This window comes from Mercenaria mercenaria, chromosome 5, assembly GCF_021730395.1.
Source record: "Mercenaria mercenaria strain notata chromosome 5, MADL_Memer_1, whole genome shotgun sequence".
NCBI classification, from domain to species: Eukaryota; Metazoa; Mollusca; class Bivalvia; order Venerida; family Veneridae; genus Mercenaria; species Mercenaria mercenaria.
The window spans coordinates 55510083-55538004 of NC_069365.1; the positions used below are offsets into that span (position 1 = coordinate 55510083).

General features: G+C 35.7%; 1 protein-coding gene across 2 annotated transcripts in view; it reads right to left on the reverse strand.

Annotated features, from left to right (window-relative positions):
- The window catches only part of LOC123557278 (sodium- and chloride-dependent GABA transporter 2-like), a 55927-nt gene that overhangs the window by 9401 nt on the left and 18604 nt on the right, over positions 1-27922 (reverse strand). For both annotated transcript variants that reach the window (XM_045348679.2, XM_045348678.2), the window contains exons 2-8: positions 16977-17171; positions 14930-15061; positions 9419-9791; positions 8176-8308; positions 7564-7698; positions 6947-7050; positions 612-736 (exon numbers count right to left, since the gene is read on the reverse strand). In XM_045348679.2, the coding sequence (XP_045204614.2) occupies positions 612-736; positions 6947-7050; positions 7564-7698; positions 8176-8308; positions 9419-9791; positions 14930-15061; positions 16977-17160 (1186 nt within the window). In that variant the 5' untranslated portion in view covers positions 17161-17171. The remainder of the gene's footprint in view (positions 1-611; positions 737-6946; positions 7051-7563; positions 7699-8175; positions 8309-9418; positions 9792-14929; positions 15062-16976; positions 17172-27922) is intronic.

Genomic DNA, 27922 nt, shown 5'->3' on the forward strand with positions numbered 1-27922 from the left:
TTGTTGCTGATCACTTGTGTGAAGTTTCATTAAATTGTGTCAAGGGGATGAGGACAGTTGGTGCTTACAAGACTGCGTCTACGGACAGACAGACAGACGTACAGACAGACAGACAGACAGACAACCTGAAAGCAGTGTATCCCCTTACAAATTGTTGTTCGGGAGGTACAATAACATGGAAAACTAAAGGTAGCAACAGGCGCAATATTTAGCAGTTGGGACAACCGTGTCAACGGTTAGATTTCCGGTCATGACTGATATCTCAACTAGTGTTCATTTCTGTGTTTCTGTGTGATTACTTGAAGTGGTACTCTTTCCAGTGATACAGGTTAAGACTGGATACGTTGGAGATGAATAGGACACATAAGTTGTTTCATCCATTCCAGTTGAGAGCTTCAGTCAACTACTCTGATATAAGACGTAACTTTAACCTTTACCTTTCAACACAATGTTGATGGAAAACATAAACGTTTCTTTACATTCATGTATAAAAACCCCTATCTACGGATCTTCATAAGGATTTCATTTCCTCCTCAATGATATATCCATAACTGATAAGATAAAGAGATTATGAATAAAGCGCATTTATGCAGTTAAAAATACTGGTTTACCTGATTCAGCGACTTGATCTATGGAAACATTCTGTTTTAGAGCCATAAAACCAAGTACCGAGAATATGACAAAGCCCGCCAAAAAACTCGTCATGCTGTTTACCAAAGCAAACAGGAAGGAATCCCTGAAGATGAAAGTACATCCTGTACTGATGGTAAACTCTGAAAAGCAGCCACATTTTAAGAAAATGATCTGGAAACGTCTTAAGCTTAAAATGGCAAAACTTACATTTTAAGTGGTTGCCGTAGTTAAAACAAAAACGTAAAAGAATGAAAATATTCTGAAGAAAATTCCTTATAATCCTAATTCTACCTTCAGCATATTAAACTGATAAGACCTATCTTTGTACGTCAACACACTACTACCGTAATTAAAACGAAATTATTCAACAACAATGCAGAGCAATATGTAAGAACAACCCAGAACAATGTATTTGGACCTTTTCCATTACTAAAAAAAAAGAATAAAATAAGTAATGAAAAGCAAGAAGTATCTTTAAAAAGACACATGGCCGTATTAGCAAATGCAAACATTAAGCTACGAAACGTGCATGCACTCTGCACTTTTACATACGATCGGGTATTTATAAAGCAAAACAAAATGTAGTTTTTAAAGTAACATTTTCATGTTTTTTATATAGAACACATTTTATATCATTATCATATAAATCATAATCGATGAAACTTTGACAGACAGTAAGACTGAAAAGGAGGGACCGGAAATTAGGAGACAAAGTAACGTCAAAATGGGGACAAGTTGACTGGACGAGTTGACAAGGGGACGAGTTGACTGTAAATCGTTTACTTGACATCATTCCGTATCAAAAGGTTAGTAGTCAAACTCTGCCGCAGTTTCGCTACCGAGGGGGTGCAAGTGTATGGCGTTAGCTATTTCCACAGGAGTCTTGCAACGGATAATACTGTCTAACAATACAGCCCAGAGCACATGCACAACCTTTAAGAAAATATTATCTATTCCATTCGAAGCCCTGTGGATTTTTTCATCAACCAATCAAAATGAACATTTTAATCAGCTGTTAAATGACCTTCATCCCAGATATTTATAGGAAGTAAAAGTGAATTCAATACCGGCCTGCGGCCAGAATAAACATTAACTAAAGCAATACAGTGAACAAGTATGAAGTCATATACGAAATGGAGAAAGTCTAAAATGATTTAGAACAAGACAAAAATGGGCGGAAAGTAAAATTTGTAAAGAGATCATTTGGAATTATAAAACTGATTCAATTTGATTGAGTCCGTTTATGAAAAGCAAATGTTCTATATCTTATCTGTTAGAAGATCCTTTGGAAACACCACGCAAAAAAGTAGGAAATTCAGTGTCTTTTCATAACAGATTATTGAAATGTAAAAACCCTTTTACACGCCCCTAAGTACCGGCTTTAGCGTGACTGTTGTAAGAATTACATGTTCTCCCCACCCCCTCCGCACACACACACACATAAAAAGAAGAGAATTTAACAACATTGGATAACAGTTTTGGGGAGATCTTTAAGCGGCGCTGTGAGGGTGATTCAATAAATTCTGTCACTGGTCTTCGTATGCCTAAATTATCAATCAGCTCTAGATAATTTCCACGTCATCATGTTGCAAAGAAACGATCTTTGACCTAATGCTGCAAAGTATCTACCTTTGGCATATTGCTGGGTCACGAACAAACGGCACTTCTAGTGGTATAACAGCAGCTGAGAAAAAAGTTTATCTATATTTACCGGCTAATTAAACCTCGCATACAAAATAAGCACTGTAGTAGAAGAGTGTATGAAAACTGGGTCATAAATGGAAAATGAAAGGTTTAGGCAGTATTACATTGTAAAATTCAGTTTGCTTAAAAATAGCGTGTTTTATAGATGCAATACTAAAGTTAGGTAGCGTCAATGTGTAGCTCAATTTTGAAGTAAAGATTTGTTTCTCGGAGATTGGTGGCGTAATCTTAGAGTACATAATTGAGCCGTGCCATGAGAAAACCAACATAGTGGGTTTGCGACCAGCATGGATCCAGACCAGCCTGCGCATCCGCGCAGTCTGGTCAGGATCCATACTGTTAGCTAACAGTTTCTCCAATTTCAATAGGCTTTAAAAGCGAACAGCATGGATCCTGACCAGACTGCGCGGATGCGCAGGCTGGTCTGGATCCATGCTGGTAGCAAAGCCACTATGTTGGTTTTCGTATGACACGGCTCAATTGTTGATTATTTCAGTGAATATTTTGTTTCGTGTTGTTGTTTTGTTGTGGTTTTGCTTTAAAGTTGATATTTCTTTTGTTTGTTGGCAGTTCATTCGGTGAATATGTTTATGATTTGGTTGATCATTTGTATTTGTGTGTTCAGTCGATGGTTTGATCATTTGTATTTGTGTGTTCAGTCGATGGGTTGATCATCTGTATTTGTGTGTTCAGTCGATGGGTTGATCATCTGTATTTGTGTGTTCAGTCGATATGTTGATCATCTGTATTTGTGTGTTCAGTCGATGGGTTTATCACTTGTATTTGTGTGTTCAGTCGATGGGGTTGATCATTTGTATTTGTGTGTTCAGTCGATGGGTTGATCATCTGTATTTGTGTAATCAGTCGATGGGTTGATCATCTGTATTTGTGTGTTCAGTCGATGGGTTGATCATCTGTATTTGTGTGTTCAGTCGATGGGTTGATCATCTGTATTTGTGTGTTCAGTCGATGGGTTGATCATTTGTATTAGTGTGTTCAGTCGATGGGTTCATTTGTGTTTTAGAGGTTCTGCTGTTTGAAATGTTTCGATAGCTACGAGTGTATTATTCGATCCGAGTTTCGAAACCGGTTGCTTGGTTTCGGATGGTTCTTGCTTGAAGCTTTTGCTGGCAGTATTGAAATACTAATGGTATTTTGTTCATCTTATATACCTGCGTATATATGATAAAGATTTCCGAAAAAGCGGTGTTTAGTTTTGTTTATCGAAAATATGTTTCTTGTGTATGTTTGCTTTAGGTGTAAATATTACGTCAAATATTGAAGTATCGGATGTATATACCATAAAAATGTACATAAAACTACAAAAGATACACACACAAAAATACGAAAACAATAAGTGCTAGTTTCCAAGGTAAAGATTAGCCATAGCCAGGCAGCGCAAACTACCTCCGCAACCGTTGGTAACGCCCCTCGCATACCCGAGTACCTGACAGATCAATATAGCACAAACCGTCTTCAATTTCAAATGAAAGGGCCAGTGAGAATACCGTGGATGATCCCTTCTGAAATGTCTAAAGAGTGAGCTGTCTGGGAAATAGTATATCCACCATCTTTTTCTACCATTTCCATATTTCATATTTCTTTGTTGCTTCAACAACAGGACGGTTGCTATCTGGAAGACTATTATGACCCCCTTGAAATTTTTGACTGTACTTAACGCACGACAGAACTATCATGAATACGACATAATTCTGAAAATATCACTTTAAAGAAACCCAGGATTTAAAGTACGCCCTAAGTTCTATCTTTTTTTCTTCTTTTTATATAGTCACTGTTTATGAGTGTGTTATGATTCAAAAATGGACAGCTTGGTCAACTATAATTAAATTAAATAGATATTGCACGGAAATGTGCATTAACTTAGGGCTCAAAAAACAAAAGCAAAGTAATAAAATAATAGAAAAATGAAGTCAAAGTGAACATATTAACAACACAAATATTCAAGAGTTGACAGAGAAAGGTTTTCTACAAAGAAAGTACGAAAATCACAAATAACAAGAAATATCTTTAAAAATGATGGTCGGCGAATTGTAATAAGGAAAGAAGTTTATGAATTTTCCATCTAACATTCATCTTTCATCTAACATTTTTCAAATTGCAAAACTAAACACCGCACTTTAACAATTTAAATGGATGAAGATTCATGAAGCGGTTCATGAGAAGAGGTCATTAAACGTGTTTATATTTTCAGCTAAATTGGTCCCTATCCCCATTTGTAACAAAATAGCAGGAGAACTTAAGATATTGTTACACATCGAGTTTGATAAAAATCCGTTACAATTTAGTGGTTAATGCGAAGAAAGGCATATCTACTTTTAGCTATAGTGGTCCCTAATAGGGCCCAAGTTCCTATATAAATAAATTTGGAAGAGGACCTTATAATGATGCTCCAGACCAAGTATGACAAAAATCCACCAAGCTGTTCATGAGACGCTGTATAAAGGCATTTCTAGTTTTAGCTGTAGCAGCCCCTAAAAGGGGTCAAATGTCCCAGCTGAACAAAGTTGGCTGCGGGCCTAATAAAGATGCTACAAATCAAGTTTGATTAGAATACATGAGAAAAATCAATTAAAGGATTTTTTTATTTATTATTTTTATTTATTTCTAAAATAGGCCAACTGATCCCGCTTTAACAAATAGCATATTCGCTATTCATGAATCTTTGGACAATGACGTCACACCTATAAAAAGTGAAGGTCAAGCAAAACATACCATTGTAATTATTTCAATATTTCTGTTTCATAAGCAAAGTTTGACCGTAGTCATATCATATAGATAAACTGTATGCAGCGTACCTTTATTTCGGTGTAATGAGATTCAGTCATTATATAGCATGCATATATAATAAAACAGATTTCAACTGAGTTCAATATTTGCATACCATACTAAAGAAAAATATTCATATATAATAAATCAGTTAAATAATTTATAACAAATATATCAAAGCAAACAAGTACTCATTTTAACATGCAATCTGAATAAGTCACAAAAGCAAGAAACCTTTTCATATACAGACGACAACTGTAACAAGGATAATCTTTTAAAAAGCACTTCTCTACATAAAAGACTCTTATCACACCCTTATTCATGTGATACGCAGACCGTATTGAGCTCTTTCTTTAATTTGATATATGTTGGTATTTGAACAGGTTTTTATCATATTTATTAAACTTATTTATCATTTTGAGATATATCAATATTCTTGCTAAATATACTGAGCCAAAGTTAGCTTTAAAACTGTGAACAGCGTCGTTTAGGATAAACGCTTTGTCTACATTTCACTCAGCGTAGCACAATCAACAGAGTGAAAGAAATTGACACTCTCGTCCAATCAGGCAGAGTGTTGCATAAATCTTCCATTTTGATAAATTGTCTATAATGCGATATCAAGTAGTTTGATTTGCAAACTGAAGTCACGTGGCATAGGTAACGAAAACGAATTTAGACGGCGTCGCCGAAAAAAAACGAAACTATTCAATTTATAATAATTAAAAGCGAGAGGTGTTGGCATTGTCAAATGACATGAAATAACCTAACCATGCTTCTGTAGTTCCAGTGACAAATTTTTTAGTCTTTTATATTTGTAGTTTAGAATTGCGACTTGTGGCATACCTATTTATAGTATTTAGTCTTGACCTTTAAATAACAACATGAATGATAAAATCCTCCATTAGTTAGTAATCATATGTGAGAACATAGATTCATACCAGTGAAAACTTGCAAGGTATCAAAGTAAGCATTGTTCTTCTATTAAGGTTCAGAAACAAATGAACCGTGTCATGGGAAAACAAACATAGTGGCTTTGCGACCAGCATGGATCCAGACCAGCCTGCGCATCCGCGTAGTCTGGTCAGGATCCATGCTGTTCGCTAACAGTTTCTCTAATTGCAATAGGTTTTGAAAGCGAACAGCATGGATCCTAACCAGACTGCGCGGATGCGCAGGCTGGTCTGGATCCATGCTGGTCGCAAACCAACTATGTTGGTTTTCTCATGGCACGGCTCAAATACAGTTGAAACTTGATATCACGAACTCGTTTATCTCAAATGTCCGGCTTCCTCGAAGACATTTTTAAGTCCCGTCCCGAAAACAGACGCACTAAATATCATTTTTAGTTGTTTGTTTGTTTGTTTTGGGTTTAACGCCGTTTTTCAACAGTATTTCAGTCATGTAACGGCGGGCAGTTAACCTAACCAGTATTCCTGGATTCTGTACCAGTACAAACCTGTTCTCCGCAAGTAACTGCCAACTTCCCCACATGAATCGGAGGTGGAGGACTAATGATTTCAGACACAATGTCGATTATCAAATATACACGGAGAACATACGCCCCGCCCGAGGATCGAACTCGCGACCCTGAGATCCGTAGACCAACGCTCTTACCTACTGAGCTAAGCGGGCGGGCTCATTTTAAGTTGAAGATATAAAATGCTCGATCCCTTTTGAATTCGAGATACCGAGTTTGAAGTGTAATTTATAATGACTTGTTGATGTTTGGACGTTTTTGCTGCATGTAGCAATGAATGACATTGTTGCCCTTTGTATGTGCACAGTTAATAAAAACAGAGAATAAAAGAAAAAGATATACCTGTAAGCATTGTGATCGAACTTATTGTAACTTCCAAGCGCTGTCAACGTTCCGACAGACAGTGAGTAAGAATAAAAAACTTGGTTTCCGGCATCAGCCCACACCTGCATGTACATGTACAGCATAGGAAAGATCTGAATAAACTACACGTTTGACATCTCCTAATGATTATCTAGTGAACACGTTATAATTTAGGCTATGAAAATAAAAAAAAAAACCGTACACTTCAGTTGCTGCTTGGACTCCAGACCTCGAAGCATATAAGCATATACAGCTTATAGTTTTTGTTCATCGATTTAGAAGAAGCCTCGCAGAAAGATGTTACATGATGGTATCTCTATATGCCACTCAATATTTTAGAATAAAAAACAAAAACAAGAGTCATATATACAAAGACATGGCAACTACCTTTTCGATCGGATAATTACTCATACAAAAGTAAAATTTGAAACACTGACTGAGCACATAAAGTGCCATCAAAGCTACATAACTCTAGGTAGGCACCCACAAAGAGATACTGCATCGGAAAGATTTAACAGTCGGTGAGTTTTAAATACCCATCCACGACGTGTTAAATCATCACTGCAACATATCTTTTCAATAAAATCAAATAATACCTGCAATTTTAGAAGTTTAGAAAAGTCAGGTACAAGATAGTATTTAATTCCGTCCACAGCGCCATCTAGTGTTAAACCTCGTATCAGCAAAATCATCATCAAAATGTAAGGACTTGACACGGTGACGTACATCACCTACAACAAAAACAAAACAAAACAAAACAAACAACAACAACAACAAAAAAACAACAACATTTACACGACTTCTTATCATGAGTCACCTGGTAGTTCTTCACCAAACTTTACCTGTAGCATCCTGGCATAGACCTTTCCTTGTAGAAACGGTGCTTTTTGACCGTATTTATGGACCACAAGAGCTACAAAAAAATTTATCTAGGCGACTTTATGTGAATGTGTGTTGGTCGTGTGCAGGTCCGCATGCTGGGTTGCGGTTTTGGGAGGATGTGTTCTTGGAACGAGACTTTCCCTGTTGGATATTCATCATTGTTTTTTTTTCTTCTCGTAAAGCGCCAGATGGATTTTCACAGAACTAAGCGGCTTTTATCAAGTTCGTTTAAATGGTTTCGCCGCTTGACTTCACTAATGCCCTGTCAGAGCTAAAAACAAAGGTTGTAGTATTGTCGCCTTACTACATGTGTATTTAATAAATACCTTTCCGGAGCTCCTAATGCCTTTCCAGATACAAAAGTACACAACAATCCAGGCTAGAATCAGACAAAGGCAAATGTCCCATTTAATCATGCCAAGCTCTTGCACACCTTCAGATATGTCGAGGACTTTCCTTCTGTATGTACAGGAAGAAAATTTTAGTTTTGATTAAATGGAAAACATATACAATGTATTAACTTTTTTTTTTCTCAAGGAAAATGTATTCTTATTTTATTATACCGTCTCAAATCATATGATATACAGATCGTTTCATCACTTATATCGGTATCTGGTTGATTTGTTTGTTTGTTTTGGGTTTAAAACCGTTTTAACAGTATTTCAGTTATGTAACGGCGGGCAGTTAACCATACCAGTGTTCCTGGATTCTGTACCAGTACAAACCTGTTCTCCGCAAGTAACTGCCAACTTCCCCACATGAATCAGAGGTGGAGGACAAATGATTTCAGACACAATGTATTTTATCAAATCGTCACGGAGAACATTCGCCTCGCCCAAGGCTCGAACGCACGACCCCGTGATCCGTAGATCTGCGCTGTCCCTAATGAGCATAGCGGGTGGGCGTATCCTGGTTGAGGAGGTCCTAAACGGTTTTATACTAAACTGTACTATACACTATTTCCCGAATAACAACCCCACCACCCACCACAAAAATAAAAAAATAAAACCCCGAAGACATACAAAATGTAAGAGTTAAAACAAGCTATTATGAGGTAAATATGCAGACATTTATGACCGCAAATCAAACTACTTATATGATAACAGATCATCATGTCAAGCTGCAGTTGAGATTATTATACTCTGTCCGGTAGGTGATTTTATAATGCATGGCATTACTTCACTCAGTTGTTTTGCATAAAACGTACTTTAGAATTACTAGCCAGTCATTGCTAACCTTTCCAGTGAAAGTGAAAACGGACGACCTGTTGACTTACAGAAGGTCTGTGGTTATTTCCGCTTAAATATTTTGTTTTGAGACATACACGGGGTCTACATCCACCATTAACGCTTGATATTAACCGGCCACCAATGTCAATATTAACCCAATGGAGAAAACCTTGCTTCATTACTATTCCTGATTATTTTGTCCAACTGACTAATAGCCATCTCAGACGTATTTCATAATTCTCTAACTGTTTACTAAGCTATCTAGAGAATCTATATGAACAGAACTGGTAGACGTTTATTATATCATTTTGTTTGACGTTTTAGTTTTGTAAATACATACTCCCAAAACTCTGTAACTGGATCCGACACGTAGGTTTCATTTGTCTTCGCAATATGGGTCGCCACATCTGCGACTGGACCTGGCAGTGGTGATACATTTAAACTCATCATTTCATTATTGCATTTTAGCATTGGATCGTGTGTAATGTTTTTGAGGTTCGTTACATTCGAGACAACCAATTTATTTGAGAGAACACACTTTTTCTCTGTGCTGTATCCCGCAGTGCATTCTGGCGTGTTCCATTCATTGTCGCAGTGAGACCAAGGCAATCGCGTTGTCAAAGAAGCGAAGAGGTAGTAGAAGGCCCAGGACAGGAGAAGGTTGTAGTAACAGTTGGAAAGAAAAATAATCACTGCAGAGGCCATACCAAAGCCTGCAAAACATTGATGAATGTAATATCGCATCATGGTCATGCATGTTTAAAATAATCTGTAATCGCATTCGTTGTCAATTTCATATATCAGTTAAAGGAATATATCAATAAATAGTGTGATACAATTAAACGTTGCTTTCCTTGAAGTCTTTTGAATATGCTTCTCTTATATATTATTTCTAAGCATATCCGTTTTTAAGATTTAAAAGTTGTACAGTTCTAAAGTCATTACTTTATTGGTAAGAAGTCGTTTCGGCCTATGATGTTTCGGCGAACCGACAGCGGTGCAAAAAAAATGACATGTGCCGACACGACTGTAAATCGAAAACTGAGACAAGTAAATTTTGGATTATTCCTAAACGCTTTGAGCTTAAGCTTTAATTGCAACCGACAACGTGTTTAGAAAAGTCAAGTATGTCTCGTTCTGTCAATATATAATATCCTAATGCTTTACATTCGTACTACTGGTAAGATCATAAAGAGTAACATTTTATGTTTCAATGCTGATGTCATTGTGAAAAAAGCCACTTACGTGTAATGAGGAAAACGTGTTATCCCGTGCTATAAGTATCTAAAAAGTACCTTTGATGCGCTGACGACATACATATACTGTAGTTAAAATCTTTGGTCACCCTATTAGCCTATTTTCTATACATTTTATAAATAACAAATACGAGGGGTGTTTGTAAAGTAATGCAACTGGGTCTGTATTTTGCAAACTATGTTCATTTTGTCGAAATTCCCTGTTTATTTTGACTAAACAATTTCTCATCTCCTCGTTAGCAACTACACAGAACTTAAGCTGAAAAGGGGGCCTTTCTGACTCCTATTTTTGGGTACATATTAAGGTAACTACACATTCAGAAAAGGACAGCAATGTTTCTTTCAGACATGCAGCGGTTGCAGGATTTTGTAATGTTTGTATCAAATTCCTATTAAAACATCTTTCTTCTTTTGAAATGTTGAGTCTTTGGATGTTTATGACACTATATCCTGCATTAATTTGTATTTCACTATTGTCAGTATACATATTCAGTACTTACAAACGTTGCTGTTCACAGAATTGCTAAAAATCGAAAAGTATCATACTTGTTTTCCAGTCGTGTAATTATTAAAATTATCAATACATTTTCCTACGAAAGCTTCATATCTTTCTTTATCTCGCCTCCTACAAGATTCTTGCATTTCTATATTGGTCAACAGACGTCACGTGGAGACAGGATATATTCCATATCCTGCTAGTACATATTACAGATATGAATTTTGATTAAAAACAAAATGGCTGCCGCATCGCTAGGGTAATTAAAACAAGCCAGACTATAAGCCCAAGCTATAGATATCATTTCCGTGATAAAAAAATACTGTTTTCTTGCCGCTCTCATTTTTCCTGTGTAATTAAGGTTCGTGAAGTTAGTGGAAATTCTATAGAAGAACAGTAACTCTGTATGGCACGGCCGCGATTGACAGGTTGAAATGTTGTTTTAGTTAAATCATCGAAAAGCAAAAGAATTAACACATTTGTAAGACAGCAGTTTGTTGTAGGATCATTTAATCTACCTGCAAGATAAAGGAATTAACAGGAAACGGGACTAAAGCCGAAGTTTAAAGACATTTCTGACATCGTGTAATCTGATGATTTTTCGAAAGGATGGAACGTAAATGTTTTTCAAAACCAGTTCATAACCTGTATAAATGAGCTTCTGTGTTTTGTGATTCTGTCAAAATACAATTCATTTTGCATTTTATGGCTGGTGTTAATCAACTATACTCAATGCATGAAAACCAGAGAAGATTTCGGGATTCCAGTCTGCACTGTAACTGTAAGTAGCTTTATTAATATAACAAGAAACGCGGCAATGCCACGAAACCAGGTTTTCAACACTTTTCATAAGAATAAACAATAGTGCCAGAATATCACAATATACGCGCGTCACAACAAATTTCTTTACTCTAGCACCTGTATTTGCAGATGTAATTTTAATTTTGTGGTTGTTTAGTAATCATTGTAATTCTTTTGTTTTTCTAAGTCCACAAAAAAACTCCCTACCAGGTAGAGATACCTTAAAATACACCTAAAATTAGAAAGTAAAAACTATGTTGTACCAAAGAAAAGTGGTCTTGGTTTTTCCCTACGGTCAATTATAAAAAAGTTACGATATAAGTTATTTATAGTAACAACTAAGGGAAGTCAATCTTAAAAAAAACAAAAAAAAAAAAAAAAAAAAAAAAACAAGAGTTCCAGAATGTCACAATATACGCCCGTCACAGCAAATTTCTTTACTCTAGCGCCTGTATTTGCAAATGGAATTTTAATTTTGTGGTTGTTTAGTAATCATTGTAAGTCATTTGTTTTTCTAAGTCCACAAAAAACTCCTTACCAGGTAGAGATACCTTAAAATACACCTAAAATTTGAAAGTAACATCCATGTTGTACCACAGAAAAGTGGTCTTTTTTCCCCTACGGTCAATTATAAAAAAGTTACAATATAAGTTATTTATAGTAACAACTAAGGGAAGATAATCTTAAAAAAAAAAATCCAAAAAAAAAAAAATTGTAAGTCCACACAAAAATCTTTACCAGGTAGAGATTGGTCAAAATACACCTTATAATTGGATATAGCATGCATGTTGTACTACAGAAAAGTGGTCTCAATTTTTCCCTACGACTAGTAATGAAAAAGTTACAATATAAGCTATTTATAGTAACAACAAAGGGAAGTAATTCTAAAGAAGGGAACTGCGCATGACACTTTGTCTCATGATGGTGTATAATTGTGCCAAGTTACATCAAAATCCCTCCATGCATGAAGAAGAAATGCTTCGGACAAAGTCATTCTTGTATCTGACCTTTGGCCTCTTAAGTGTGACCTTGACCTTTGACCTAGGGATCTGGTTCTTGCGCATGACACTCCGCCTCGTAGTGGTGAACATTTGTGCAAAGTTATATCAAAATCCCTCTATGCATGAAGAAGAAATGCTCCGGACAAGGTTTTTATTCTTGTATCCTTTGACCTCTAAGAGTGACCTTGACCTTAGACCTAGGGACCTGATTCTTGCGCATGACACTCCGCCTCGTGGTGGTGAACATTTGTGCCAAGTTATATCAAAATCCCTCCATGCATGAAGAAGATATGCTCCGGACAAAGTTTTCTTTCTTGTATCCTTTGACCTCTAAGTGTGACCTTGACCTTAGACCTAGGGACCTGGTTCTTGCGCATGACACTCCGTCTCATGATGATGAACAATTGTGCCAACTTTCATCAAAATCCCTCCATGCATGAAGAAGATATGCTCCGGACAAAGTCATTCTTAAATTTGACCTTTGACCTCTAAGTGTGACCTTGACCTTAGACCTAGGGACCTGGTTTTTGCGCATGACACTCCGTCTCATGATGGTGAACAACTGTGCCAAGTTTCATCAAAATCCCTTCATGCATGTAGAGGTAAGCTCCGGACAAAATCTGTGGACGCCGCCCGCCCGCCCGCCCGCCATCCCGCCCGCCAGGGGCGTTCCCATAATACGTCCCGTTTTTCAAACGGGCTTATAAAAGTCCACACAGAAATCCTTACCAGGTAGAGATTGGTCAAAATACACCTCAAAATTGGATGTAACATGCATGTTGTACTACAGAAAAGTGGTCTCGATTTTTCCCTACGTCTAGTAATGAAAAAGTTACAATATAAGCTATTTATAGTAACAACAAAGGGAAGTAATTCTAAAGAAGGGAACTGCGCAAGACACTTCGTCTCATGATGGTGTATAATTGTGCCAAGTTACATCAAAATCCCTCTATGCATGAAGAAGATATGCTCCGGACAAAGTTTTCATTCTTGTATCCTTTGACCTCTAAGTGTGACCTTGACCTTAGACCTAGGGTCCTGGTTCTTGTGCATGACACTCCGTCTCATGATGGTGAACAATTGTGCCAACTTTCATCAAAATCCCTCCATGCATGTAGAAGATATGCTAACCCTAACCTAACCCTAACCCTATTTTTAGTAACAATGACCTTGACCTTGATCCCAGAAACCCCAAAATCAATCCAAAGCTACAACTTTATATAAATTTTCTATACACCAAGTTTCATCATGATAGCTCATTCCTAAGTTAAGTTATTGACCGGAAACCCTTTTCTATTTTAAGTAACAGTGACCTTGACCTTGATTCCAGAAACCCCAAAATCAATCCCAGCCTTTGTCTTGATATAGGCTATATACATACCAAGTTTTATTCAAATATCTTTACCGAAACAAAAGTTATTGACCGGAAACCCTTTTTCTATTTTAAGTAACAGTGACCTTGACCTTGACCTTGACCCCAGAAACCCCAAAACCAATCTCAGCCTTTGTCTTGATATAAGCTACATACATACCAAGTTTTATTCAAATATCTTTATCGAAACAAAAGTTATTGACCGGCAACACCAGTTTGACGCCGCCGCCGCCGCCCGCCCGCCCGACCGACATCTACCCCAATCTAATAACTCAGGTTTTCGTTGAAAACCTGGTTAAAAATTATGTCAATCAGTATAGCGAAGATGTAAAAGGTAGTCGGCAAGATAAAATCGTTACACTGCTTGTTGGTGACAGGATACGGGATATACGCTGTCTCGAAATACCATATCAGACTCGAGCTTCGCTCTCGCCTGATATGGATTTCCTCGACAGCGTATATCCCATATCCTGTCACCAACAAGCAGTGTAACTAATAATACTACGAGATACACACGTTTAGAGTTAATGTCAACATTAAGTGGGCTATTTCTATACGAACATACAGACACTTCCAAGAATTAAAGTTGATAAGATTTATAGAGGCACGATTACATAATTCCACGTTTTGTTGTTAAATTATGGAGCTGAACTGCATTTTATAGCCATCCAAAACAAAGCGTCTGATAGTGGATTCGACATTATCCAAATCAAACTTACTTAGCAAACTTAGTCATTACTCGATTCCAGTGAAATTTTGTTGAATATAACTAAAACGTCAATCTTTACAACTGTGTTCCGATTCTTTGTCTAACTTTAAACATGAACGAATGCAAAGATTGGTTGCGTTTCTTTCCGAGCACCTCTCGTAGAATACTGGAAAAATGATGTACAGCGAAAACTAGAAAAAGAGACAAACAAATCACCTTGAAACAGTGGACAGATCTTCCAAGCATTCATGCCGCCCTCAGACATAAACTGACCAACAGAAACCTCGAGGAAGAATGTAGGGATTCCACCAATTATGCAACACAGAAAATATGGAAGCAAGAATGCACCTGCAACACATAAAATATGAGAGCAAGAACCAATCTTTAGAGATACAAATGTTCGCACAAATATTGTTATGCCATTTTTATACTTCATAGAACAATTATGGAAGACCTTTGTGCCATGTTTATTGCCAAACTATATTGGCCTTCATTTAACGCTGTCTCCTCGGTTAAAATCGCTTTTGCTAAAGGTATTATATCGCAAGTTATAAATTTGATACAAGATTATGGAAGGGCTGTGTGCCATGCTTTTTGCCAAATGCTTAATGCCAAATATATTGGCCTCATTTAAACCTGCCTAATGTGTTGAAATAGCTTTTGCTAAAGGTGATTGGGATAAACAGGTTCGGTCCCATGTTCCCGTGACCAGCAGGGCGTCTTATTGTTTCAAAATTAAATGTTAGATTTATTAGATCTTTAAGGTAGTTCTACATGTCTGATAAACCGGAAGACATGGCGTAACGTCATATACCCCGATAACGTAGAATAAAGCCTGGATTGGGAGTATCAAAATGAAAATCATTTGATGAATAAATGAGAACCTGTGAGTACATTTATTACAACGACAATGTTACTATCTTTCTAAAAATATAATATGCTAATAAAATATCTGACATGTTGAATAATTCCAAAAATCGTCAAATGACATTGAAATGCGCAGATCTGTGTAATTATTGGCAAATATCTCAAAAACAAGCATACGGACCATTACATTTTATTTCCTTACATTACAGATCATATGCTTATTTATATCTGAGAAGTTTCATCAAAATCTACATTGTAGAAAAACATCTACAAACGAAAATGTTATCAAAATTGTGATTTTCCCATAGACTCACATTATGAAAACATGTGTCAGATCATTTTTTTTAAAAATCAGTCTGACAAAAAAAAATCGATCACACAACCCTATCTTCTAATTTAATTTGCCAGATTTTCTAGGTATATTCTGAAGTTTTGAAAATTAAGGTTTAATGAATTTCTACATTTTAAAAAAATGTTTGATTCGAACGTGCATAATTACCTTAACACGTAAAGTTAAAGAAATTGACGATTATCAATTGGCAATAATTAAGCATTAATTGGCAATAAGCATTAGCTATTTGTCATTTAGCATTTGGCATTTAGCATGAAGTATATGGTATATATCATTTGCTATGTAGTATTTGTCATTAAGCATTTGGCAATTAGTATGGCGTACTGGCCTTGCATGGTATACGGGCCAATTGCCAAATTCTAAGTGTCATATGGAAGGCCTGTGCACCATGATTTTCTTACCCTGATTGCCCAATCGAAATAATATATATTTAGCATAAACATAGTTTGCCTTAGAAATAATATGGATATAAGATTATATTTGTCAAATATTTGTATTGTGAATTACTATTTCTATAAATTTGTATTAAAACATTGTTACATACATTTCTAACAAAGATCTGACTCTATGTAGTGGATCTTTTGGTTCTTGAAATAAATCTCCAGCAGAACATACAAACACCGAAAATGACATAAACTTTTGGTCAGATGTGACTGACAACCTTTGAATTATACTATAATTTATATAGTCATTACTCATATATATATAATGTGGTATTTACAATCACACCTGTGGAAAGCATCTTTTCACAAGTGTGTATATAAAAATTAAAGAACCATATTTCATGAACCATTAAAACTTCAAAAAAATAAAAAAGTAACACGAGGTCGGGTAGCAGTATATTTTGCAAGAACCTTAAAGTTTTCCGTTTTTCTTAGGTCCTGTGCCGATACTTCACCGTTGATGACGCCATACATCCTCAGTTGATCAACTCAAAACGTACACATGATGGCATCATTTGAATCATTTGAACTGTATGAGTATATAAGTTACTTATACATTTCAAATTGACAAATGCAATGAAACAAATAAACATCGTCTTACCTCCTCCATTTTTATAGCAAAGGAATGGAAATCTCCAAACATTTCCGAATCCAATAGAGAAGCCACAACAAGCTATAAGAAAGTCTAACTTTCTTGACCATGTCTCTCGTTTTCTTATCCCGTTGTTTTCCTCATTTTTGAGTACATCCGTACTTGGGATGAATGTTTTCATTTCATTATCCATTAACGCTGAAGCTGAAAAAAATGCAAGTCAACCATATGAATTTGGCTGGTGTTAATACTTCCGTGCATTAATTTTCTGGTCCTTGGGATTATGGGACCCATTCAAAATTTATGTACAACAGATTTCCGCTTAAGACAGTACTGTGGGGAGTTAAGGGTGTTGCACATTTCATTACCCATAGCTGTCAAGGCTCTACAAAGGCCACGAGTGTAATTTGGGGTTTAAAGGGGCAGTTGCCCCTCGTGGGGTGTGGGGGGGGGGGATCTGGAGGGTGAAGCCCCCTAGAAGTCGGAGACGCCCTCACATGGATTTTTTTTCAACACAAAAAGAACCTGGTTTTGAATCGTATCCCTCTATGTTTACTTTTTTGTGCCGTTTATTCATGCGGTAGAAATTACACGTTGCACCGGTGAATGTAAAAGCTGTATTATACGGTATGAAACGGTATGAAAACACCGTGTCAACGTTGCCGGGTGCAGTTCGATTCAATGATTTTCTACGAAAAAAAAATTGATTGTTTTATTTTTTGAAATGCGTGCGATATGGGATAGTAGGCGTGTGAGCGTGATCTAGGGCCGAAATGAGTGTGACACACGCGAAGTGCGTGTGTCTCGACAGCTCATGAATAGACAGAATCAAATCGAGTCGCTATTACTTTGCTTAGTTGCATTCTATTGTTATATTTATAGTTGCATTCCAAAAATCTCCTTATAGATTTAATTAACTATCATAATAGCACTCTTGAGTGCAATGTTGTGGGACACCTGTAAAAAGCCTCCCCGTGCACCATGGTGTCAGTGTTATTATAATTTCTGCAGTCCCTTCTGTCACTTTAGTAACCTCCCCTGATGGTCAGTAATATCAGGCAGAAATGGGATCGAAGCGATAATTACGTCACGAGTTGGACTAGTCCTTCTGGGACCATGGCGAATCTGCGGTGAACAGACTCAATCAAACTGAGTCAGTTACTATATATCTCGGTTGCGTTCTATGCTACAAAAATATCTTCCTTCATTTTAAGCACAGGGGAGTCTGGGTCGATACATTATGTTCCAGCTTTAAAGAAGAAATATATAGTAGAGATGGTACCTAAAAAATTCAAATTCATCTTTATAGTTTTTTTTAGAGTGAAATGATAGCTAAGTGCACCAATTTTCTAAATATATTTATGGTTTTCCTCTTTTCCTCTTCTCCATGTCAAAAATAGAAATATTTGATATCTAAAAAATGACTTTCTCAAAATATCTGAAGCAAAATGGACAACTCTTGTATTGACCGTTTTTCAAAGATTTTAGGACTTCCCCAATTATAGTCTATATCAAAAGCTCCCACAGCCAAATAAATTCAATAGAGTATAAGGTAAGTTTACTCTACTTTCAACATTTTGAAAGAGCCTATATTGAACTTCCTTTTGTCTTTTAATAAAGTCAAATTCCAAGACTAGCCAAGAGTCTGAAACACTTGAAAAAATGCTGAGTGGAAGAGAATGACATGTTCTTTATTATAAGCTTACCAAAACCATACCAAAAATGTACCTTAAAGAAGTTATTAAAGATTTTATATTGTAAACAAACCCCTACACCATTTTACCATCACTATTTTCCACTCATGAATGCACTCAATTCAGGTGATAATTGTTGATATATTTGTAAATGAGAGGCCCCAACAAAAACCTTTTTTTCAAGTTGTGTAAACAGTATAAGTTTTAAATTAATGTTGATATCTGAAATTATCCGATTACTTTGTTTTCAACAATAAATAAAACACCTTTTAGTTTGTTTAGGGTAGCTGACATGTAACGAAAATCATCAAATAGAGTAATCTCCATATGCTTTTTCAGCATTTATTCGTTTTTCAAGGAAAGCAAATGATCGTGCTAGTTCCCTCCAGAGAATGTTTAAATTGAGAATTGCTTAAAATACATTACATAGAGTCATCATTACCTGTCAGCTACCTTAACATGTAGTAATTACAACCACTACCTTAAAACATTGTAATTATATTTGACGACAATGAATTTTTGTGTTACCAATTTAACTTTTTTCGTTATTTCTCATTGTTGGATATATACATTTTACATTTTGATATATAAATGTTGTGAAAGCCAATGTATCACCATTGAGAACAATAAATAAACAACTTTGGCTAAAAGATCAAAACTTAATAACGTTTCTTAATGTCGTTAATTTTCTTCAAAGGAATGTATGCATTATTCTATATAATCTTCATGCATTACTAAACTTTCTATCAGGGCCTCACTACAACTTACAAAATAACTATCAGTGTAAGTCATGAGAAAAGCGTGCATATTGTATATTGAATACAAAGGGATTTAAACAAATGTAGGTCATATTTTGTCTGCCTGATAAGTTGTTTGAAAAAGGACCTATCTGATTTTTCTTTCACTTTTGATCAATGTTTAATGTTGGCTTCAGTTTATTTATCAATTCAGAGTTGCCCCCCTTTGATTTATTTGGGTAGGTACCATCTCTATATATAGGCTGAAAACATTTATCACCAACAGGTTCGAATCTATTGTACTGGACTGCGACATTAGCAGAAACTTTTGAAGACTTTCATTTCGGTCAGGTAAATACGGACTAGACACCGGTCGACGCGCGACAATTTGAAACGGTATTTTTAAAATGTCGCTTCGCATTGTCGAGAGCGTTGCTTTGCGTTGTCACTTGTCGCGTCGCGTTGTCGTGTGTCGTTTCGCATTGTCGTGTGTCGCGATTCCGGCACAGTAACGACGCAGGACATTTCAAGACGACAATGCGAAATATTGTTTCGCATTGTCGAGCGTCGCGTCGCGTTGTCGCGTGTCTTGTCACGTCGTCGCGCGTCGCGAGCATCAACAAAATGCAGACCGCGACGCACGACAATGCGACACGACATCGCGACAATGCGACACGACATCGCGTCAATGCGACACAACACACGACAATGCGACACGACATCGCGACAATGCGACACGACACACGACAATGCGACGCGACAATGCGAAATATCGCGCTTTTGAAAGGCGACAATGTGACGCGACAATACGATATTATTATCGCGCGTCGTGCCGCATTGTCGCGATGTCGCGTCGCATTGTCGTGTGTCGTGTCGCGTTTTCATGTCGCGATGTCGTGTCGCATTGTCGTGCGTCGACCTCAAAGCGCGACGGACGACATACGACATGGTCCTAACAGGATTCCTTACGTTCAAGTATGAAATCACAATCTCTCTACAACAGCATGACTGACAATTGATTTTTATCAAGGTGAAAAAGCCTCATCAAGTCATTACGAATTTGACCCCGTCAGCATGTGTGTTGTGTATGGTACTTGATACTTAATGGACCAACACAGTCTTAAACTGAAAGGGGAAGAGAGGGAGATTATTATTTCCTTACTTATATATCATTTGAAGTTATTTCGATAGGCATTTACTTTTCTTGAATTTTGGTAATTACCTCACTTTAATATAAAAGTATTTAAAAAGTGAACTATTTCTTTACATTTCAATATAATTTCTACTTTACATTTGCATTTGATAAATATTGGGATATTTCAACTACCCGATACAAAAGGCAAGTTTTAAAACAGGTGTAGCTTTAAAATCCATCTATTTCAATATGTCTTGGCAGGCAAAGGGAGATAATAATATTTTATAAACTTGCATTTCTAATGAATTTTGGGAAGATATGTACTTGTCCATCCAAATATTTGACAAATTTAGAACAATATTGCTTATATTCATATTCTTCCTTAGGCAAAATATGTTTATTAAATTTATACTTATATGCTATCTTGCTTGGGCAGCCAGGATAGGAAAATCAAACATTGAAAATATTTCCAGTGAAAATCTAACACGTGTTAAGAACTCAGTGTAAATGATTATTTATTTAAGTTTTGATAAAATCCATTAGTTAGCCAAAATCTGATCAACCACCTTAAAGTTCACACTTCGGATTGAACTTGACATAATTTTCATGAAACCTGCCCCAGAACACATTCACGTGCAAATCTGACGTGAAAACATTGATGAAGGCTAAAGGGGTGTCCGACAGGACCGTCGGATTTTGTCGCCTGCAGGAGTAAACCAAGTTCGAATATTATCATCTGCAGTCAATAACAACATGATTATGATGTGTATGCTGAACCTTTATAAACTATAATTGCTAATATTTAATAATGTTTTGTACAGGTCTTAACCAAAGCAAATGTATACAAAAAAATATGAAAAATAAAATCTTATGAAGGCAATGTAACCATAATCAATTATAGAGAATTCCTATAGTGTTTTTCCTTTCATAGAATTTTTTCGAATTCACATATATGATAGGAAATATTGTGCTGAAAACAAATAACAAATAAAAACAATAGGTCACCAAGCTTGTTACTGTGAAAAATTGTTTTGAACACATCCACTGTTGCTGAAACTGCCAGCGATTTTTCAACATTTACATTATTTTCTGCTTTTTTATAAATACCGACTAAAATGTACATCAAGGCAGCACAGTGAGGTTTATTCTTTTTACAGATTTTATCATATACTTATTTGATATCATAGTCATATTTGTAATAGACATTTGCGAATTAAGTCTACGTGGACTGTGAACACCAAAGACGATCGATTTTTCAAGGAGACCGTCTCAACATGATAATTTTAATTTATGTTTGGTAGGAAAACATTCCTATAATGATGTCTGGCTTATTATGTCACCGAAAAGGATAAGATTTTGATTTGTCTTTCCGTCCGTCTGTTCACCAGAGAAATGTTTTGTTATACATATCGCAAAAAGTACTTGATCTAGCGTCATAACACTTTCCTGAAATGTTTTTTTAATATTATAAGTTGCGCATCTGCGTCAAAGTTTAAAGTATGAGCTAGTCTGATCGCAATGTATCCGTATTCCATCGTCGTCGACGTCCGACATGAAAAAATCTAACTGGGTCAGCTGGGATCAAAATGTAGGTCAGTAGTTAAACCATTGTGACAACTGTGAAAAACGTAATAGCTTGCGTCTCCATTCCTTTGATGTTATAATACACCCGAGGGGACGTATTCTGGGATACAACAGGTGTTCATTTGGCCGTCTGTCTGCCTGTCTGTGTGTCCGTTAGCAATTTCTTGTCGACTCCGCTCTGTAACTCGTGAAACCCTTTAAGGATTTTAAACAAACTTGACAAATGTTCTCCACATCAAGACGACGTACAGAGCGCCTGTATCGCTTTAAGGTCAAGGTCACACTTAGGTGTCAATGTCATATGACTTTGTTTAGTGTCCGCTCTGTAACTCTTGATCTGTTTGAGGGATTTTAAAAAAAACATTGCACAAATGTCTACCACATAGAGATAAGGTCAATGTCACACTTAGGGGTGGGGTCAAAGGTCATATAACTTTGTTTCGAGTGCGAAATGTAACTCTTGAACTGCTTGAAGGATTTTAAAGAAACTTGGCACAAATGTTTACCACATTAAGACGACGTGCAGAGCGCATGGCTCGCTTTAAACTTTTGGCGATATGTGTAGCATAACATCTCTCTGATGGACAGAAACACAGAACAAGAGCTGTCCGTAAGACAGCGCGCTCGACTTTTCTTGGTACTTGACTCTGAATTACAGCTTTGCCAGTAAAACAATCCCAAGTTAAAACGGGACATAACTCTGTCAAAATTCAAATCTGAGTAATGGGGATTGTTTCTCCACGTGTGGACTTTGATAGTAAAAAGGATTTTAAGTTTCAAGTCAAAAGCTTTAATAGTAACAGAGATATTTGACTTCATCAAAAATTTTAACAAAAAAAAATCTAAGTGAAAAGAGGGCATAATTCTGTCAAAATTCAAATCAGAGTTATGGGGTTTGTTTTTCTGGTGTAGATTTCGATTGTAAATAACTATTTTAAGTTTCAAGTCAATAGGTTTGATAGTAACAGAGATATTTGACTTTATCAAAAACTTAAACCAAAAATTCTAAGTTAAAAAGGAGCATAATTATATCAAAATTCAAATCAGAGTTATGGGGATTGTTTCTCCTGGTGAAGCCTTTGATGGTAAATAAGTATTTTAAGTTTCAAGTCAATAGCTTTGATAGTAACAGAGATGTATGACTTTATCAAAAATTTTAACCGAAAATTCTATGTTAAAAAGGGGCATAACTCTGTAAAAATTCAAATCAGAGTTATGGGGATTGTTTTTTCCTGGTGTAGACTTCGACTGTAAATAACTATTTTAACTTTCAATTCAATAGTTTTGATAGTAACAGAGATATTTAACTTTATCAAAAACTTTAACCAAAAATTCTAAATTAAAAAGGGGCATAATTCTGTCAAAATTCAAATTAGAGTAATAAAGGTTGTTTTTTCCTGGTGTAGACTTCAATTATAGTAAATAACTATTTTAGGTTTCAAGTTAATAGCTTTGATAGTAACGGAGATATTCGACGTTATCAAAAACTTTAACCAGAAATTCTAAGTTAAAAAGGGGCATAATTCTATCAAAATTCAAATCAGATTTATGGGGATTATTTTTCCTTGTGTACACTTTGATAGTAAATAACATTATAAGTTTCAAGTCAATAGCTTTGATAGTAACAGAGATATTTGACTTTATCAAAACCTTTAACCAACGGCGACACCGACACCGGATCGAGTGCAGAAGCTCTACTTTTTCTTCGAAAAGTGGAGCTAAAAATAGGCACATCCGAATTTGTATCACATACCGCATAGTGATGATATAATAACCCAAACCGTATTGCCGTTATAAACTCAATTTCCTACCGCGCATAATATAGTCAAATTATGTTGAGACGATCCCCTTGGAAAATCTATCGTCTTAGGTGTCCACAGTACACGTAGTCTTATTTCGCAAATGTCTAATACTAGATCCTTACAATAATGGGTACAAATAGAAACAAAATCTTGTTTCGTATTCACTTTTGTGAACTTTTTTCAATGAAAAATACCAATAGTGAAGAATAATTTTTTAATTTTAAAAAACTGTTTCATAGATTTTTTCCTGTTTTTGGTGTATATAAATAATTGTATTGTGAGCCAAAAAATGGCTAAAAATGTATGGGTCACCAGGCTAAATTGTATGTTAAGAGCGCTTGAATACAACATCTGTTCGGACGAAATTGGCGCGAATCTGACCAAATTGATAACATGTATATCTGCTAGAAATTTAAAAGAAGTTTTAAAAATTCTTAATTCTTTCTATAACTGAATACAAAATAATCTGAAAGGTGATATTGTTTTATCGGTACTAAGCCAATTGTCTTAAATTATATGAACAACACTGTCTTTGTACTAAAATGCGATGTGAAAACACAACCACAACAATGGCAAGATACCTGTCAGGCATGATACTTGTCAATACAACATAAACCAGTATCAACATTTGATTACTGATAAAACTTATCAAAAATGCTATTTTATCCAAGATTTCTCATATTTAAGATTGTCTGTCACATATTTCAACAAATGTTGACTTCACTTCAGTTTTCCATGAAAAGTGTCTGCTGCGCAGAAAGATGCGCATAAAAAACTATAGGAATTCCCTTTAAACAGCTAGTCCGCCCAGTTAACTTGGCAACAAGACTTCGAATAAAGATGAGGCGGGTTCGATACCCGGGCGCGGCGTTTGTTCTCATAACACAAATGTGTTTGGTGTCATTCATCCTCCATATCTCAACAACAACAACAAAAAAAAAAAAACAAAAAAAAAAAAAAAAAAAAAACCACACACACACACACACACACACACACATTCGCTTGAACAATTGTCTTCCCTAAAAACTGTTTGCTGCAAAAATCAGACTGGAAGTATTTTCAGAGTAGGATTAATTTGCCCGACTGAAGTACAGGACTATGAATACAAAGATTGTGTGTTCAGCGTTCGGATGAGGTGAGGTTTGACAGATGACAGTGCGCAATTTGTCCTCCGCCTATGAGTTATATGGATAGTGTGCCAGTTACATGCATGAAACAAGTCAGAATTATTGTGGAATTAAGAAAAGTGATCTTGTTGACTAACTGATGTAATGTTGAATAAAATGTATTAAAGCCAATCCGTCAAACGACCTATAGGTTGAAAATGTATAAATATAGCACTGTTATTTTTGCTTAAATCTTACTGTAACTTTACATTAACATTGTTCAGCATGCAAACAAAGCATGTGCAGGGGCTGGGCCAATTATACCCAAGGTCAAGGTCACCAAGGTGTTATACTTCGGTTATTTCTAAGGTTAAAGTTTTTCGGCAACATTTGTTTTTCTGATATATCTTTGATACTATTGCTTATATCTTACTTTAAATTCACATAAACATTGTCCAGCATACAAACAAAGTATATGCAGGGGCTGGGCACATTATACATACGGTCAAGGTCATCAAGGTCATCAAGGTGTTATCCTTAGGGTTAAAGTTTTTCTGCAATCTATGTTTTTCTGTCATATCTTTGTTACTATAGCTTATATCTTACTGTAACTTCACATAAACATTGTCCAGCACACATTCAAAGTATGTGCATGTGCTGGGCCCATTATACCTAAGGCCAAGGTTACTAAGTTGTTATACTTGGAATTGTTTTCATGTATTTTTTTTTCTCGAAAGCTTTCTTTATAGACATAGCTTTTGTATGTAAGTAGAGGTTTTTATTGAGACATAAATTCATTTTACTTTCAAATTGCCGAATAGTGGAGCACGCTGTCTTGCGGACAGCTCTTGATATTTAAAAGATTGTTTTATTTCATTTATAATTTTTGCTAAGAAGTGGATGCTAATTAGCTCATTTGATCGAGATAAAAACATTTTTAGTACAACCAGATTTAAATTTGACTGTTTTCTTGTTTACGGTTTTATGGACTTGTCTCAACATTTTATTTGAGCTTATGTTAGCAACTACATCTTTCTTTTAACATGGTGTTTTAAATGTGCTTATTTAACAATCAAAGTAATATTGATATGTTTTAGTTATAAGTCTCTTATAACTATTTTATAGAGTGGCAGTGTGCATTTTACTGATATTTTATTGTGTATATTATGTAATATGTTGTACACTGATGAGACTGAAATAAAGAAATAATATAAGTCTATTTCTGTCAATCAAAAGGTGTTGAATAAATCACAACACCTGTGAAGAGTTTAAAGAAATAATATTAAAGTCTATTTCTGTCAAGCAAAACCCTTAGGAAAAACAACTGCTAAATTTAGCAGTGAAATAGCAGTGAAATAGTAGTTTTTTCAAATTAATGCCTTTTTTTTGCAAGTTTTTTTTTGTCAAGAGTGAATATTTAATTAGCAGTTTTTTAAAAACTGGTAAAAACTTGTTACAAAAAACTTTCGTCCACCAGTTTTTTGTAGCAGTTTTTCTCCATTTAAAATAAATGGTCACCTTCAAAGCATTTTTTGAGCAGTTCATAGCAGTAAATTTCTTGGACCAGTTTTTCTTGCTGAAGTTGTGATGAATAAAAAGCAGTTTTTACCAGTTTTTATTTAAATGCTTACATCATAAGAGAATACACTTGAATTTCATGATTTGTGAATAAAATAGCTACACCAGCTTTGGCGGCAAAATGGTTTGTATAGTTTGAAATTCTGGACCATGTGGAGTACAGAAGATCTGTGTGAATAGCATGGTATTAGCTACAGTAAGTGCCTTTATATAATGACTATAATATATAAACAAGGCATGTCAAAAGTAAAATGTGATATTTTTTCGTCGTTAGCTGAATAACATGGATTTTGACCTAGATTCTGTAGTAATCGGGACACGGAACAGGTGCACGCTGAGAAGATAAACCATTTATTAAGTCTTAAATGACATTGATTATCAGAAGGCACATATTAAATGGAACATATTTAGTAGTTTTGTTACCCTAAACTGAAACGATATATTCTAATTTAAAGTTTTTAGTAATTTATCACCGCTAGAGAAATCGAAAGTAAACGTCTTCCCCCGATGCGTACCTCGCTTATGGATGAATGAGTGGTGGCTGGTTGTAAATGTAGAGTCAGTGTATCCGGTGTCGGTCTGTACGCGGTTTCGCACACACGGCAAAATCATGCTCTTCGTGAAAATAAAGCAGAAAATTTAACAATTCTTTGTTATTATTTCACGAAACTGAGTTATTCCCTACATAATTTGTCACCAGGGGTCTTTCCCCACTGGAGCCTCGCTCTGGCAAGTGCAGACTAAAACAATAACAACATCAATGGAGGCCAGTAGGTCAGCTTAAATTTTTTAAATTTCATGAAAATAATGAATATGCAAACAACAACAATGTGCAAATTAAATTTAAAAATCACTATTCCATCATATATTATGTAAGTATTTACCTATTACTTTACCCAAATAAAAAAGATTTCAACATTTATTGAAGGTATCCCAATCTTCAAATGTTTGATTTTTTGCTTTAAGTTTTTTTAAAACTGAGAACTTAATCAAGTAATTAGAGTTATGGGGGTCACTAGTGATATAAAAGCTAGGGTTTTATTTCTATGTCAACTGCTTTAGCCTTTTCCAGTCCAACTAATCGTACGCTGGTCGACATATTGAGTTAGTGGGTTAGTTATGGGGGATTCTGACCCAACATGAAATTATTTCAGAATCAGCCCAGGACGTTAAATTATTTTGACCTTCTATCACTGAAAGGATACCTCTTGATCATTTAAATTTGGAATATTTGCAAATGAATAATGTGTTCGTATATGCATATCCAAATATTTTCTGTCTGTACATTCTGTTTAATTCTGAATTTTCCATGCGCCAAA